The sequence below is a fragment of the Urocampus carinirostris genome, chromosome 4 (genome assembly GCF_059441175.1).
Source record: "Urocampus carinirostris isolate Australia breed hairy pipefish chromosome 4, RoL_Ucar_1.0, whole genome shotgun sequence".
NCBI classification, from domain to species: domain Eukaryota; kingdom Metazoa; phylum Chordata; class Actinopteri; order Syngnathiformes; family Syngnathidae; genus Urocampus; species Urocampus carinirostris.
In genome coordinates, this window is record NC_142352.1 from 18,903,398 (window position 1) to 18,919,382 (window position 15,985).

At 38.7% G+C, this 15,985-nt stretch overlaps 1 protein-coding gene across 1 annotated transcript in view; it reads left to right on the forward strand.

The window, feature by feature from the left end:
• Nucleotides 1–15,985, forward strand: part of mpped2a (metallophosphoesterase domain containing 2a) — a 72,885-nt gene that overhangs the window by 13,555 nt on the left and 43,345 nt on the right. Inside the window, exons 3-4 of the mRNA XM_088333841.1 lie at nt 11,202–11,383; nt 15,485–15,710. Of these exons, the coding sequence (XP_088189967.1) occupies nt 11,202–11,383; nt 15,485–15,710 (408 nt within the window). The remainder of the gene's footprint in view (nt 1–11,201; nt 11,384–15,484; nt 15,711–15,985) is intronic.

The window sequence follows — 15,985 nt, forward strand, 5'->3', positions numbered from 1 at the left end:
CTTCCATTATAAAAGTCTACTAGTTATCTCAGAATACTTGCTTTGTGACAACTTTTAGATTTTATTCATTGTTTTTCAATGTCTGTATGCACTGCCTACTCACAGGCTCACCATACTGTTATTATTTTAAACCTTCAATTGAGTGAAAATGGAAGGCCATAGGTTAGTTTTGGATGGCCCACTTCTCTTGCTGTTAGCTCTACATTTATTGAGCCTTGTAATTTTGTGCTTTTCTAGTGGGGTGATGATTAAGTGCTCCTCTTCATCTCTAATGAAACAGGGTGGCCTTCGGAGTGCTTGTATTAGGTTGCTGAATTACCACGAACATAATTTGTAACCCAAATTTAAAAAGGAAATGTCATGGCAAGATACAGATCATTTGAATGACCTCTAAAGGAATTATTTCATATAAAGTCAAACTGTGGGGAAGTAAAGTCAAATGGTTTTATGATAATAACGTTGATGCTTGTAGTGTGGCAAGGGTCTTCGTGACTAAAGGTCCATCCCCTTGTTCACACCCGACCTGCTTTGGTAGCATAGCACAAGGGTTGTCAAATTGGAGATGTTGGTGCTGGGTGGTGATGGTTGACATTGTTTAGGTCTGGTTGTTGAAAAGCTGTATTTGGTTTGTCTGTAAAACATTTTGATTGTATGGCAGGGGCAATTGTACTTATTGTGACAGGTATTTGAAACCTAGTGTAAATCATCTTTTTCTTCTTCTGTGTGTTTGTTTGATTGCTGGTAGCGAGAAGGTAGATATTCAAAAGGCTGGAAGGATGAGCAGATCCGTTAAAGGTTTTATTTCCACAATCTTTTAGGCATGAAGTAGTCACAGAAATAGCCTTGGACCATACGGGTCAAACTCCGGGCTTGCCGGAAACACCCGGCCCGCCGTATAATTATCTAGGCCCGTGAAATCATTTTATATACATCTACTATAATGACCCGGCAGATAAGAAACTACAGGTACCATAATGCATCGCTTCAGATGCCTTGCCGCTGTAAGACTTCTCAAAAACTTTCTCACTCCAATCGAGTTAGCTGTAGCCTGCCGAGCGCAGAACAGCAACTTTTAAAACTATTTACTGACAAACAACACATCGGCCAGTTGAAAAAAAAAACTGGGAGGTGCTTAAAAAGTGAGTCTTTAGTGTCGTAATGCGGAGACATGACATTTGTGGACGAGCTTCTCTCTATCACGATGTAACGGAAGGCTAAATGGAGAAAAGCAGGGTGACATCTTGTTGCTGTGGATTAGGCGGATGGTAAACTCCCACAATGGTCAGGAGAAAAGTTGATTATGAGCTTCAAAACCAATACATGTTTACTGACATAGCCGGTAAACCCATGTGCAAAGTCTAAAATGGCTCCCCATCATTCTAATACTAAAAAGGTGGTCCAAAATCGGAAACGAATTCCCCTGGAAATGAGCCTTTGTCTAAATCACTACTAACAAGTATTGATATTACAGTGCTCAAGGCCATATCTGGCTACAAAGTAAACAAAACTGAAGTAAAAAAAAAAAAATGTCTCAATAAATTAAGGCATAAATTGAAGAAATTATACAATCATGACTAAATATAAGCAGTGACATATTTCAATATTACAACGATATTTTTTTTTGTAACAGAGAAAATATTCTGTCAAAGTCAACAAGCAAGGACGCAGCGTGACAAAATTATAGTCACAAAAAATAAAATACCGTCGGACACTGGGCACAGGAGAGGGATTAAAACAACCTTTTTACAAGTAGTTCCTTTTACCATCATATATATTTTCATTGTACTTTTACTATTTTCGTTGGGTTGGCTTGATTAAAAAGCAGGCTGTAGTTTGCCCAGCCCTGTTTCAATGTTATATTTATCTTTGCTTGTTTGCACCCAATTTGATGCGAACATTTTTGTCACATTTCCCATTAACTTATAACTTAAGTGTAACCCAAATGTAGCAAAGAGGTGCTCTCCTGATTATCGCATCTGTAATTTGACTGAGGCAGTGTTAAAAGGGAAAGTAATAGCCTGGCTGCAGTTGCGGCCTACTGCTATGGCTAAGATAACAACCCTCGCAAGCTACGCCTGCGCAGCCTCGGTGGTCCCCAAAGCCAGATCCATTAGCCATTAAACGAATGATCTGGAGCTACAACTTGTGGGAAACGGCTACATTCAGGACTCTTGTATTTTAATTATCGCGGAGACTTGACTCAATTCGAGGACACTCTGTGCTAGCACTCAGATAGCCAGACGCTCTCTAAATTGCTTCCTTACACTGAGGAGAAGAAGCCCTCCAATTTCCTTCAAATTTCGCATGATGACAATATAACATTCAACTGCAAATATGTCTTGTGAGTTATTATTTGTAGATCTATAGTTGTTATTTTGTCACAGTCGTATACTCTCAATCGGTGATGACGTCCTCTCGAGGTAAGTCTTAGCCCTTTGGGGCCTTTTATGAAGGTGTGACGCTACTTGGCGGATTTTTACTTTTTGTGAGTGGTTCTGGTCCTTATTAACCACAAAAACCAAGGAATCTCTGTACTCCCCTTTTTGACCTTTTTTTTACCAAATTGCTTGAATTAATATGACAACATAGACATGCTAACATACTGAGTATTTTGGAATTATTGAAGCATAACTTCTTTAAATGAAAACAAGTAATGTAAACACTGCTTAAACAAAGCTACCCACCAAAGCGATGCCATTTGCTAATGTGGCTAGGGGCTGTGCTAGCAAAATCCAGACTAGGGACTGCGGGAATAGAATACCATTAGCTCCGGAGACTCTTTCAATTTTTCTCTGATCACAATCTTGTTTAAGTCCTTCACGATCAAAAATTGTTATATTGCCCACCCTTACAATGAAGAAAGAGTAGGACAGGGTAAATATTTTTACAATTTGTTGTATTATTGTAATCACCCATCACCTACCTTATTCTCTCATCTTATCGCTTCTTTTTGTTTTGCTGAATCTCGTCCCCTACCTTTACAGCATTCCATTTTCTTGGTGCCACCCCCCTATCCGTTATTCCTGTGTTCATTTTGTTCCTCTGAAGTTTATTAAATTAAGGCAGACAGCTGAAACGCAGAAGATAAGAGAGGCGCGCTCTCCGCTTCATTCTGAGAAATGGTTTTGCAGCGTGGATGAGTGAGCGGCATCTTTGGGTCTGAGTCTATCGTAGGGGGAGGGGAATTGATGCAAAGGTTATGGATGCTGGAAATAGGGGAACATTGTGATTTAATGTATGCAGCGAACAAGTGATAAAGGAAGTCTGAAGTCAATGAAAGGCTAATATACGGTCTATGCAGTGGAGCCCCGCATAGTCAATTGGTTAGTGCGGTACAAAAATGCAGTGCCAACGTATAAGTCTATTTAAATTGTTGTTATATTGGATGCAATAAAAGATGACAAACCACATAGTCATGTTGCTCCATACTGTGATGCCTTGTGAACAAATAGAAAGCTGAGTTTTGCATATAATGTTGCATCATTGTAACAAAGAAGTATTACTTTTAGGTGTGTCCATTGGTGCATGATTTGCTTCTCCTCTCACAAGAACTCGTTATGATTTGCATGTCTGAGCAGCGGATGAAGATAAAAATAATACAGTAGACCTTGGGATAAAACATTAATCTGTTCTGACTTGGGGATCGCAAAGTGAAATTGCTGTAAAGCGGGTGAAAGGAACTTATTGTTAATAGCTCTGAACCATCAGTACCCCAGATAAAAACATTAAAATAAGAACATTGTTTATAGTAAGTTTTATTTATGTGTAATTTACATCCATAATATTAAATATCATTTTAAATAAATATACTTTTGAAGTATTTTTTATTTTTATTTACGTTTGCTGTAATATGACTTGTGCTGATCAAGTGGTGTAGTGGGTGAATGCAGAAGAGCAAGAGTGATTACAATTGAAAGTGATTTAAAAACTTCCACTTGTGAGGGTTTTCATGTCCGTTAAAGATGTCCTTATCCTTCTCATTTTTAGTAATTTCAATCGTCATTTGCTTACGGCCTGCAACTTGGCGAGCGTAGCATTTGAGTACCTTCCTCGTATTACTTGACAATCGCCATCTTCGTTTTCATGGTTATCCTGTTTTTGTTTCTCCCTTTAACATCATAGAGTATAAATGCAGTGCATTTTCATTTTCAAGATACCATGAAACAAACCAATAACAGACCAGCATTTCATATGACGTAGACCAACAGCAGACGGGAACTTTTGAGCTGTAACCCATCCTACACAGGAACGCTGCAAAGTTTTTGGGCAATACAATTTTTGTAGATGATATCTTATAGTGGGGAAAAAGTAGCAAAGGGGACGAAAAACATCAGTCAGTTATAAATTGACGTTTCTCTAAAACCAATAACGTAGTCAGAACGTTTTTCTATATTGAAGTTTTCTTTCTGTGTTTCAATCACCACAAATCTGATAAGATTGCGAACAAGTTTGGATTTATCATCGCTGTTGCCGAATGAGAAGAAAACATATCTCCAAAATTCTAGTTTAGGAAGATTTAAAAAACACTAATATTTGGCAATAAATAATTTTGGGGGATTTTTTTTTCTACTTGAAAGCAACTATACATTTAATGTGAGCCCATGCTGTAATGCTGATAACTTTTCATGGTTTCGCTACTTCTCTGATTTGCATTGTGCATAGTGGCAGCACGGCGGCGCAGTGGTTAGCGCTTGTGCGGCACAGTTCATGTCATGGGAACCTGTCGTGGGTTCAAATCCAGCTCCAGACTTCCTGTGCGGAGTTTGTATGTTCTCCCCGTGCTTGCGTGGGTTTCCTCCGGGCACTCCGGTTTCCTCCCACGTTCCAAAAACATGCATTTCAGGTGAATTGGCCGGTCCAAATTGTCCCTAGGTGTGAATGAGCGAATGAGTTGTCTGTCCCCGTGTGCCCTGCGATTGGCTGGCAACCAGTTCAGGGTGTCCCCTGCCCACTGCCCGGAGATGGCTGAGATGGGCTCCAGCCCCCCCGCGACCCTAATGAGGATAAGCGGTACGGCTGATGAGATGAGATGAGATTGTGCATAGTGTTCCGTGACTGACCCCAGCACCCGCCTACCGTGTACGTATGTCATAATAGGTGCGAGATTGGTCTTCAATTTTATTGAATGTGGTCTTGAAAAGCTCTTACATTTGAATGGAAAAATCCTGGGGTAACCCAGTAGAAGGGCAATTTACTTTTTTTTTTTTTTTTTCAAATTTCGGAGATACATTCTTTTTCACAAAACTGACAATGCATAAAAGGGACAGCTTCACCTGATCAGCAGTCTATTTCACATCCCCCTTTGACCTTAGAAGTTGCTTGTCTTATTGATAAGAAATCATTAGAAGGATGACCCCATTAACATAAGAAGACTCCGTGTTTTAAAATCGGAAGTGCAATAAGCAGGTCTCCATAAAAAGTTTAGGATTGATGAAAAGATAGCATTTTATAGCCCCATTTTTACATGACCAGGAATTTATAGCTGACTAAACTCCACATAAATGCAAAATATGGAATATGTGAGCGAGACAGATCTGCACAGCCTCTGCAGACTTATCAGCAAAACTTGCGCATGGTGAAGCAATGCAATCAATCATAGTGCTTACGCGGCTTCTGTATTGAGCTCGGCGACTCCGGGAGTGACAGAGATTGCGACCTCCTTATCTGCTGCCAGTTTAATGTCACACTATAAGGAGCGAGCTGTTGCTGAACTTTGACCTTGTTTGCTTGTGAATTTTTTCTAGAGGCCACGGAGGCAAGTGTGCTCAGTCAAATTAAATATCCTACTACTAGACAGCGGCTAGCTCTCACAAACCTCCCTCACCTTGTTTTTTCTGCTGATATAGGGAACTAAAACAATGATCCCTTCTGTTCGGCTCTCTTTTTCACGTTTTTAATGTTTTCAAACAGTTTTTAATTGTACAGTCTGACCTTTTAGTACAAATCTTACACACATGTAATTATTCAACTACAACTTTATTAATGCACAGGTAGAGAAGAAACAGGGACTGTATAGCCAATCCGAATGCAACACGGTGCATGGAGCTTATCAGTGAAGTAACAATAAAGGTGAACGTTATAGCAAGGCTTAATTTTATTGGACTTCATAAAGAGCGTGATTTTCCAAAAATTGTAAGCTCGTTAGATCAAATTCTGCTCCAACAGTCCCTTGCCTTGGTTTAGGTTGATATTTTTTGCTAACGTTAGCCACATTATCAAATAGCTTCGCTTTGGTCGCTAGCGTCTCTTTAGCTACTAGACTCACTTAAGTTGTGAATGCTCAATAATAACGCAACCTGTCTTTTTCATATAACAATTATATTGTAAAGAACTCAAGAATATCGTTATTTTCAATAAATCCAAAATCTTTAGATTATCTCAGAGGCCCAATAGAGTCCCTGACCAGATTTATTGCGTATTTATTTAACCGCATTAGCGAATTGCTTTACTTTTTTCACTAGCAGCACTTAAATAGTTGATGCTAAATTATTAGCAGCTAATGCTAGTATTGTGGACAAAGTTAAGTTTCATTAAAAAAAATCTCCCTGACATTTCTGTATAGTCCAAGCATTCCTGGAGCCACAAACCTTTTTCGGGAGGTTTTGTCTCATGCACCTCTATAGGCACAGAAATGTTAACTCAGACCGTCATGCTGAGATGCGTCCGGCCTTCTGTTGCAGGGTAATGTTCTTTTTAAGAGGTTGTTGAGAGCAGCAGGACTTCACCTTATTGTCAATCAGACGTCAATGCTGAAGAGTAGCTATTTGATCCGTTTTTTTTTTTGAGACTGAACAAAACTATTATGCCACATTCAGTGTTTAACACTGCTCTGTTTATTCTTGAATGCTATCAACTTGAATTTTAGTATTTAATAAATTTCTGAAACAGTAGGAGGAACAGAACATGTCTATTTTTTCAGTTTTTTTTTTTTTTTTTAAGGATTCATCCAGCATGAGTGGGTTTCATCATCATAGGAGCTTCTGCGTTCATCTTTCATATTGAATCCTGTAAAACTGCATGGCGTTCAAGCACCACAGAGTACCGAATCTAATCAGCAGCTAACACTCCAATACGATTTGCTGTTCGGCTGGCTTGGCCTGCTTCTCAGTGTGTATTTTAGAGTGCATCCACTAATTTATTGTGCAAAGTCAAGTGAAAATAGCATAACCTTTTTATGCTTTCAATGCTCTGGTTCTATGATTTAACTATTGAACACAGAATAGAATTGTTATTGTCATTTATAAAGACGTAGTGTTCAGTGTTTACGAGATTAGACGTTGCACTCCAGGATGATTGTCTAACAAAAGGAAAAGTAAGATGAAAGGATTTAAAATATTGCGATAAATGGGCAATTGAGTTAAGTGTCTTTAGAAAAATAGTGCAATGAAATTAGCAGCAACATTGGACAAAAATAATGAATAAATAAAATATGAATGTAAACTTCTATCCATAGGCACGATCTTTTTCACGGTCTTGTGAGCCATCACCACCCTGAATGAGCAATGCACGACTTACGAGTTTTTCAATTGAGGGAGCAGAAAAAAAATATTGCTTATCTCATACTTGGGTTCACAAATTGTGATTCAGAGGTAAGTCTAAAAATCTTAAATTAAACTTTGAGGTTTTTTTTTTTTTTTTTTTTTTTTCAGATTTTACCCCTCGGTAGCTTTACAAATTGAAAATTGTAAGGAAGTCTTAGCAGGTTTTGTTGTTAGTATTTACAACTCTAGTTTTTATTGTTTTGTTTTTTTACACAAGCTTTAAATCTGTTTTTGTTGTTTTATCATAATTAGTATATCCTTTAACTTTTTTGTTTTATACTGGTAACTGTCTGCAGACAGGAATAGCTAAAAAACATTGAAAAAAAAATACACACTACGAAATTCCCTATTCACATTTAACGAAATTGATTTGACTTTCTTTAATGTGTTTAAATTGTAAATACAGTGGATCCTTGTTATTTACGTGGCGGTTAAGTTCCAAAAATAACAAGTAGTAGGCAAAATCAATGAAGTTAACCTTTTTTTCACAATTATTATAACATTAACAATATGGCTTGTGCCCCAAACTCAAACTGTCACCGATATCAGCCACAGTCTGCACATTTGCTTCACAGCCCTACAGACGGCGGCCAGTTTGTCCTCTTTTGCACCGCTATTGGCATGTCTTAGCAGATGACTGCTCACCCCAAAAAACAGAACAACAACAGATTCAAAACGATTCGTGACGCCCTTCAACACGTCGTCTTCTGCTCCACAGAAAAACACGATCTCTGATTAGACACTCAAAAATGCCGTCCCTTCTCCCCGTGCAGAAAAAAAATCTTTTGTGTCGCGGTGTTTGCTTTCCATCTCTGCTAATCACGTCTGCTCCAGCCCTTTGATTTCATCAGCCTTTTGTCGCCAATTTCCATGCCATGTTTGTGCTCGCTTCCATGTTAACTGCCTGCATGCACACACATGCGCTTGTCAGCTTAAAGACGGCGGCGTTGATTATGTGTCTGATGTTGTCTACGGAGTGACATCCCTCCTAATGAAATAATGGTCTGGTGGCAGAGTGCCGGCGCATTGCACATTGCAGACATCAATTACGCTCACTGTGATTTTCTTTCCTTTTAATAATAAAAAAAATGTTATTTTTCCTCGGTTTCGTTTAAAAGGGTCTACTTGCTTGAACAAAGGGAAAAAAAAACGTGAAATAAATCATTTTATTCCAGGCACACTTCAGTCTAAGTGTTTTTTTTTCTTGGAAAATGGACGGAAAGGACATTAATGCTCTAGCACTTTAGAAGTCCTGGCACAAAGCAACCAATGCCCTCCTTTTGTGGACCAATCAACGCGATGGTTGGTTGTCATCTAGGGCAAATGACACATTTTTCACTCTTGTATAGTCACCTTTCTATGAAATGTTTTGCTTGGCTGCATGTAATATATTACTCTGTTGTCAGTGGAGTGTGCTACAACAGTGTCTCCTAACCTTTTTTGCCAAGGCACACTTTTTTTTTGTAAAAGAATCTCTGCATATTGTCCATTAACATATGATAACTTGCACCAGTTTGATGTTTTCTTTTCAAAGCTTACATTATTATGTTGCATAATTGACAGTAAAGGTTCAAGGAGTAATACAGGTTATTCATTTTGTCTAATAATGTTAATGTGCAGTGTTTTGATTTCAACACATTTTTTAATTTTAACATTTTTTTTTTACGTTTTTAAGCTTTTTGTAGTGAATTACTAAAATGATTAAAATCAGCAAAATCATGTACTAACGATTGCTAAATACACAAGGAAGAATGCAAACTAGGGAGACTTGGTGATCGAATGACATCATTATTTTCTGGGGTTTTTTTTTTTTTTTTTTTTTTTTTTTTGCCCAGCCTATCGTGAAGTTTTTGGATACCCATAGCAGCAACTATGTCAGGCCCAGAGATGAGTTTTTTTTATCACGAATAAATATAAATGTCTCCACCTATGATTTTTAAAAAAAATGCATGTTCATATTAAAATTAACATTTTTTGATTATTTTTTTAAATGGATATTGGTGCTCTATAATACACACTGTCTCTTTTTAAACTTGTCCAATTTAATGTGTTCTTAGTGCAGTGGTTAGCACATTTGCCCATCACGCAAAAGGTCCCCGGTTTGAGACCAGGTGTAAAGATTTGTTGACCTGTAGAGGGATGGTCGCCACCAGACTGTATTTGCCCAAGACACGCCACAAGAAATGGTGCTCCTAAGACCATAGTGGTTTTGGGTTTCAGATTTTGTCCGTTTTTCTGTTCTCTTTCAAGGACATTATTTTGAAGGTGAATCTTTTTTGCTTGATTTCTAGCCACTAGACCAGGGTTCGGGAACCTTTTTGACTCAAAGAGCCATAAAAGCAAAATATATTAATTTTATTTTGGGAAAGAGCCACACCATATATTATGAGACAAATTTACTAAATTGCTAAACCCGCACCTCAGACAATAGCTTAGTCTTCAGCACATTTATTTTTGATGATTTGATCAAAATTATGAAAAGAAAATAATGCCAGAGCCCGTGTCCCAAAAATCAACAAACATACCACTTTAAACTTGTCTCTTTCTTGTAATTACTCAAGATCGGTTAAACTTATTTAGAGCCTTTTTTTTCATACTTATTGGTTTCAAAACGAGATGCAAGCAGTTATTTTGTAAAAACGTCACAACATTCTACAAACAGGGAGCTTGATGTGCTTACCTTTGGCGCAGATGGCGTTGGGCGAGAGATGGGAGGGAGTGCTTGCACTTTTTGCATAGCTCCACCCATCCCTCCCACTAACCCAATCAAATAACCGGTGTTTTGGCATATTTACAGTTTGTTCTGTGGATTCATCATTACATTTGACTGTAAATTGTAGTGAAAAACGCGCCCTAAATATTCTGCGAAGTACTGCTTTGAAATTCAGCTTTGGTTTGGCTTTGCGTGTATCCGAACAGGATTAGTGGCTCAAATTTTGAACGAGATGGAGAAAATTTGCATGCAATCAAATTTGTCTCTGACCCACTGTTACTCATAGAAAGAGCCATATATGGCTCGCGAGCCATAGGCTCCCGATCCCTGCACTAGACTACAAGTGATATGGATGACATATGAAAAGACATTCAATTTTATCTCATTATCACACTTTTTTTTTACGGTACCAGGGAGAAATGTTGAATAAAGAAAACAGAATGTTGTCCTGAAAGATGTAAATAAATGGAAAAATGCACTTTGGTGTATGTGATGGTGAATTGTACTTTGAAGGACATTATAAATAAATACATTGTAGATTTTATGTTGGTATTGTGTTCATAGTTTACTCTGTCAAAACATGACAATCATAGCGGCACTTATTCGAGAAAACAAAATTTCCTGATCAGATTTCTCTTAAAAAATAGTGGTACATTTTATTGCGTCCGTTGGTATTAAGTAAACAGCCATAAACGTTAATTTCCTTCATTTTCCTTTAAAAAAGTGTTGTTGTTTTTTTGTCAATGACCCTTCCATCTTTATTGGGTGCTCATATAGCATTCAGTCTGCGAGGTAAACAAGCTTCAGCAGTCAAAACACTTGATTAGGAGGTTGCAGGACACTGGCCCATATATATATATATATGTCGATCGATGGATGCCCTATAAACAGAGGAGTCTCACAAAATCTCCATACATCCTTTTTACCGTCATTCTCTGTGCTTGCAGGGTGGATCCAATTCCCTACGACACTCCAAAACCAGCCGGCCACACCAGATTTGTGTGCGTATCGGACACGCACTCGCGTACAGACGGCATCCAGATGCCCTACGGCGATGTGCTACTTCACATGGGTGACTTCACTGAGCTAGGCCTGCCCTCTGAGGTCAAGAAGTTCAACGACTGGCTAGGTACTAAGATGCTTAAACTTTTTGCATTGACTTGGTCCGTATTTTAGTCCTGAATGCATGCTGGCTCTTATATATTTATATATTTTTATAATTTAAAGACATATAGAAACAGTGTAGTGGCACAGACTAGAGACACATTTCACACATAACAATGGTGGAACACACAATGAAACCCCGCCCCCCGTGTGTAACCTCACAACTGCTGTGCTTAAGTGACTAGTTTAACCTTTGTGACCTAACAACCTGGATCAGTTAGCATTTGACCTTTCAGTCGGACCACATGCTGTGCAAGCCAGAATGCGCTTTAAAATGCACTCTGTGAAATGTAAATCATCTCTTAGAATTGTTTTTTAAATTAACATGCTTTTGACATTACAACATGGGGAAACAAGGTCCATTCATGTTTTTTTAGTTTTATTTTAAAACATACACAACTATTCAACTATTTCATTTTATGCTTTGAAATAAATTAAGTATACTGTAATACCTTGTTACTTCACCCTTTACACTTCATGGCTTCAGTGCATCGCAATTCATTATACCATATGGCTTATTGTTACAAACGGGGTCAGAAGAGCGCATTTTTTCCAGACCTGGCAGCTTTTTTTTGCTTTTCTGCCCAACAAAAAGTGAACTGCACTTGTGCAGCCACAATTGCTAATTGCTAATGTTGCTTCAAGTAGGGACTGGAGGAGCGCTCTCTTTCTTTTTTACTGTATTTCTACCCAAAATTAACTGCACTCATACAGCCGGGTTGACTACTGAAAGCAGGGACTGACAAAAGGCCCCTTTGTCTAAATTGTAATGCACGGTTGTGGCTACGATCAATTATTTTCTGTCGTCTATTGTTGAGAGCAGAGGCCGGAAAATTTTTCGTTTGTTAGATAAAAATGAATGTATAAATCTATGTGTATTGCTACTTATGCTTCCCAAGATGTATTATGGTAGCAAAAAAAGTGCAGGGAATTCTCAGTTGTGCAGGAGATTTCTTTGATGATAATTATGTTTCTGTATCTTTTCCCTTGCGGTCGCTGAAGAATGTTGTAAGCTTGTGTGTTTGTATATTTTTAAGAGAATGTGTGATCCACTTAGAAAATGAAGCTCAGGTGTAAGTGTAGATAGGCATTTATAATGTTAAGATGTGAGTAATGCTCGTTAAAACAGCTTCTTTAACATACTTTTAATTCTAAAACCTGATTTTTCAAGTTCACTTTTGAAGAACTCATCAAGAGCTTGACTCACTGCCAACGGGGAGCAAAGACACTTTTGCCATTAAATTATTCAATGACGTTGACTCCTGTCGATGGCAGTACATGACTTAAAGCTCTGAAGCAAATATTTTTCTCACGAAAATAAACCAAACGAGCAAATGTTATTGGTAATAACATACATTCTTACAAGAGAATAAAATTGTACACTGTACCAACCCGGCCCTAAAAACACACATAAAAAAATGGAAGCAAAGGAAAAAAAAGTGCCTAGTGAAAGAGAAATGTGGAGCAAGAGAACAAAGAGGGTGATAAAGGCCAGACCCTTAGGTTGAGCGCTCAATCGGCTAGAATAAAGTAGTAAGTTGGTTTTGCGCTGCCGAGAGGGAGCGGGGACAAATCACCCAGACAGAAAGCACAAAAAAGGTCACTGGAGACATTGAACGATGAGGGGATGAGAATTGTAATAGATGTTCATCGCCATGAAGTTCAGGTTCACGCGTTTCCAGCCGCCCAGTGTCTGCCGAGATGGATCGTGGTCTGCTGTGGTCAAGCAGAATGATCAGATGTACTCTCAACCCCTTTGACTCTGTCTTGTGTTAACAGGGACTTATCGTCTATTCACCAGGAAGTTGTACAGTAACTGAATATTGGCTGCTTCTCGAAGAATTTTTTTTCCACATGTTATAGCTTGAGTGTTTAGTACACTCATATGACTACAGAATACCCAAAACAACATTTGAAATACTCTGGTAACTCAATTTAAAGAAGGTGACCCTTAGAAATTAATGAATGTCATTAATCACTGGTTCTCAACTGGTCCAACTTAAGAATCCACCATTCCACCCTAATGACAAACTGTGACCCAAATAAATTTAAACAATTTACCGTACCATTCAGCAGCGCTTCAATGACATACACTCGTACACCATTTTCATATTGCACAATTGTTTCCTTCTTTGACTTAATCATTGTCACTGTCTTCACTATTTTGCCCTTACCACTAACTTTCTCGAAACACATTATTATAGGCAGAAAAAGGAAATAAAACCAATAAAATCACAAAAACATAAGATGTGGTCCTTGTCAAACGTGCTGATTGACTGAACAAGCAATAAGAGATTTTCGCCAGCTACTGTTAAGGAGTGTAATTGAACGCCGTTTTTTCCCTTAGCATTCTTTTCTAAGGCAAAGGCCTTATACCCACTGAAAATGGGGACTGGAGTACCAATTTAAATTATCGATTAAAAAGATTAAAGAAAATGTGTCAAATGAGACATAGTTCGCTAAATCAACTTTTGTAACTATTTTTTTGTATTCTTTGTAAATAAATGCCAATTCTTCAATAAAATCATTGTCGATTCCAGCACATTCTTTCAAAAAGCGCCTTCTCCCATCTAGTGAAAACTGCTTGGTGCATAGTTTTATACATTACAACCGTGGGCACCCTTCATTGTGAGTTTATTTGCTCAGCAATGCTTGCGGTATCGTAATACGATACAATACGTAAGTTTATAGAAGTGGAGATCAAACATCTAAGAAACAACTGAAAGAAACATTCAAACACCAGAGCTTGTTCTTTTAACGTTTGAAAGTTACGACTGCGTATCTCGTAGGTCTGCACTATTTGGGGATTGGGGCGGGGGCAACTATTGCCATTTTTAGACCAATATTGCAATTTTAAAAGACATGCCAGACTTGCAGCCTTGCTATTGATGAAGTTATGTTCAATGTACGGAGCCGCTAAAGCTACTTACTGACGTGTTTGTCTTGGTGGCCAGTTGTGCGCTTGTTCTCCCCGGTTGTTTCACTAACAGCATACACTAGCCTATCACAGTCACGACCGCCCAACACATCGCAATATCGATTTAGATTTCGGTTAATGGTGCAGCCCTAATATCCAGTCTTTGAACATACCAGCGGTCTAGGTCAGAATTACATGAGTAATTTGCTTTTGAGAAGTGCATGCAATTAAATAAAATGATAAAAGTAAACAATGAATTGCCTTTGCACCCACGGTAAGATTAATGAAATCAAATTGTATTCATGGTTTGAAAGAGAAAAAAGGATCAAGAGAAAGTGAGAGAAATAGTTATGAAGTTGGAGAGTGGGAGGGATTAGAAAGAGAGGGAGAAGGAAAGGAAGAGAATGAGAAAGAAAGAAAAAAAGGAAGTAATAGAATGAGATTAAAGAAAGGGGATGCAAAAAAGGAAAATAGGATGGAAGATGGCAAGGAAGCGAGAAAGAAAGGTAGGCAAAGGGAGGAAGAGAAAGAAAGAAAATGCGATGGAGAGAAAATGGGACAGAAAGGATAGATAGAAAGTAAATGGAGGGAAGGTTGGAAGAGAGAGGGAGAGTAAGAAAGGGATAGAGAAAGGAAGGGAGAGGCAAAGGCGGGAAGAGAGGGAAGAAGGAAGAGAGATCGGAAGAAAGTAGGGAAGAAATGGAGAGAGAAAAGCAAGGTGAGAGAGAGAAAGAAGGAATAGAGAAGAAATGGAGGAAGCAAGGAAAAGGAAGGAGTAATACAAAAAAATCACATGTAAAAACAACAGTATCTCTGTTCCAATGTACAATCAAAAAGGCGGAAGCCAAACTTTGAAAGTATTAATATTTAATTTTTATATGTTATTGTAAGAGGGCTTAAAATCCTAGAATATTTAACACGAAATTGTTTGACCAGTCTGTATGCTGCCCTGTTGACGTCTATTGCCGTTTTCTGACGTCCGGCTTATAAAGAACAGCTGCAAACCCTGATATAAATGCCATTCATATCTATTTTGTCCAACTTTTTGTAATAGGAAGTTGGAAATGTGCAATTTATCTGTCTGAGATATTGGGGGGGGACATATTTTTGTCCGTAGTTAACCAAGCTTCCTGTTTGTTTTTGTTGCAGGTGGCCTCCCTTATGAGTTTAAGGTGGTAATCGCCGGGAACCACGAATTGACCTTCGATAAGGACTTTATGGCTGAGCTAGTCAAGCAGGATTACTACCGTTTCCCCTCAGTCTCCAAACTCAAACCGGAGGACTTTGACAATGTCCAGTCGCTCCTCACAAACTGTGTGTACCTGCAAGACTCTGACGTCACTATAAAGGGATTCCGGATATACGGCACTCCATGGTAAGACTTCTAAACATTTTATTAGCGGCCCAAAGGCGTCAGCGCCGCTTTTTCCTTTCATCTTCGCTGAGTCACATTTACTTCCCGTCGTGTTCTAAATCCCTAAAGTGGAGGAGCGCCCTCCCTTCTGTCTGTGTTTGGCCGTCTTCCAGCTTCCCCTCCCTGCAGCTCACTCCTGTACGCTCTGTCAGGGGCCTCGCTTACATGCACCATGCTATTCCCAGCTCGTGCATTCCTTTATGAGCGCAGGACCTTCGCCCGCACTCGGGGCTTAC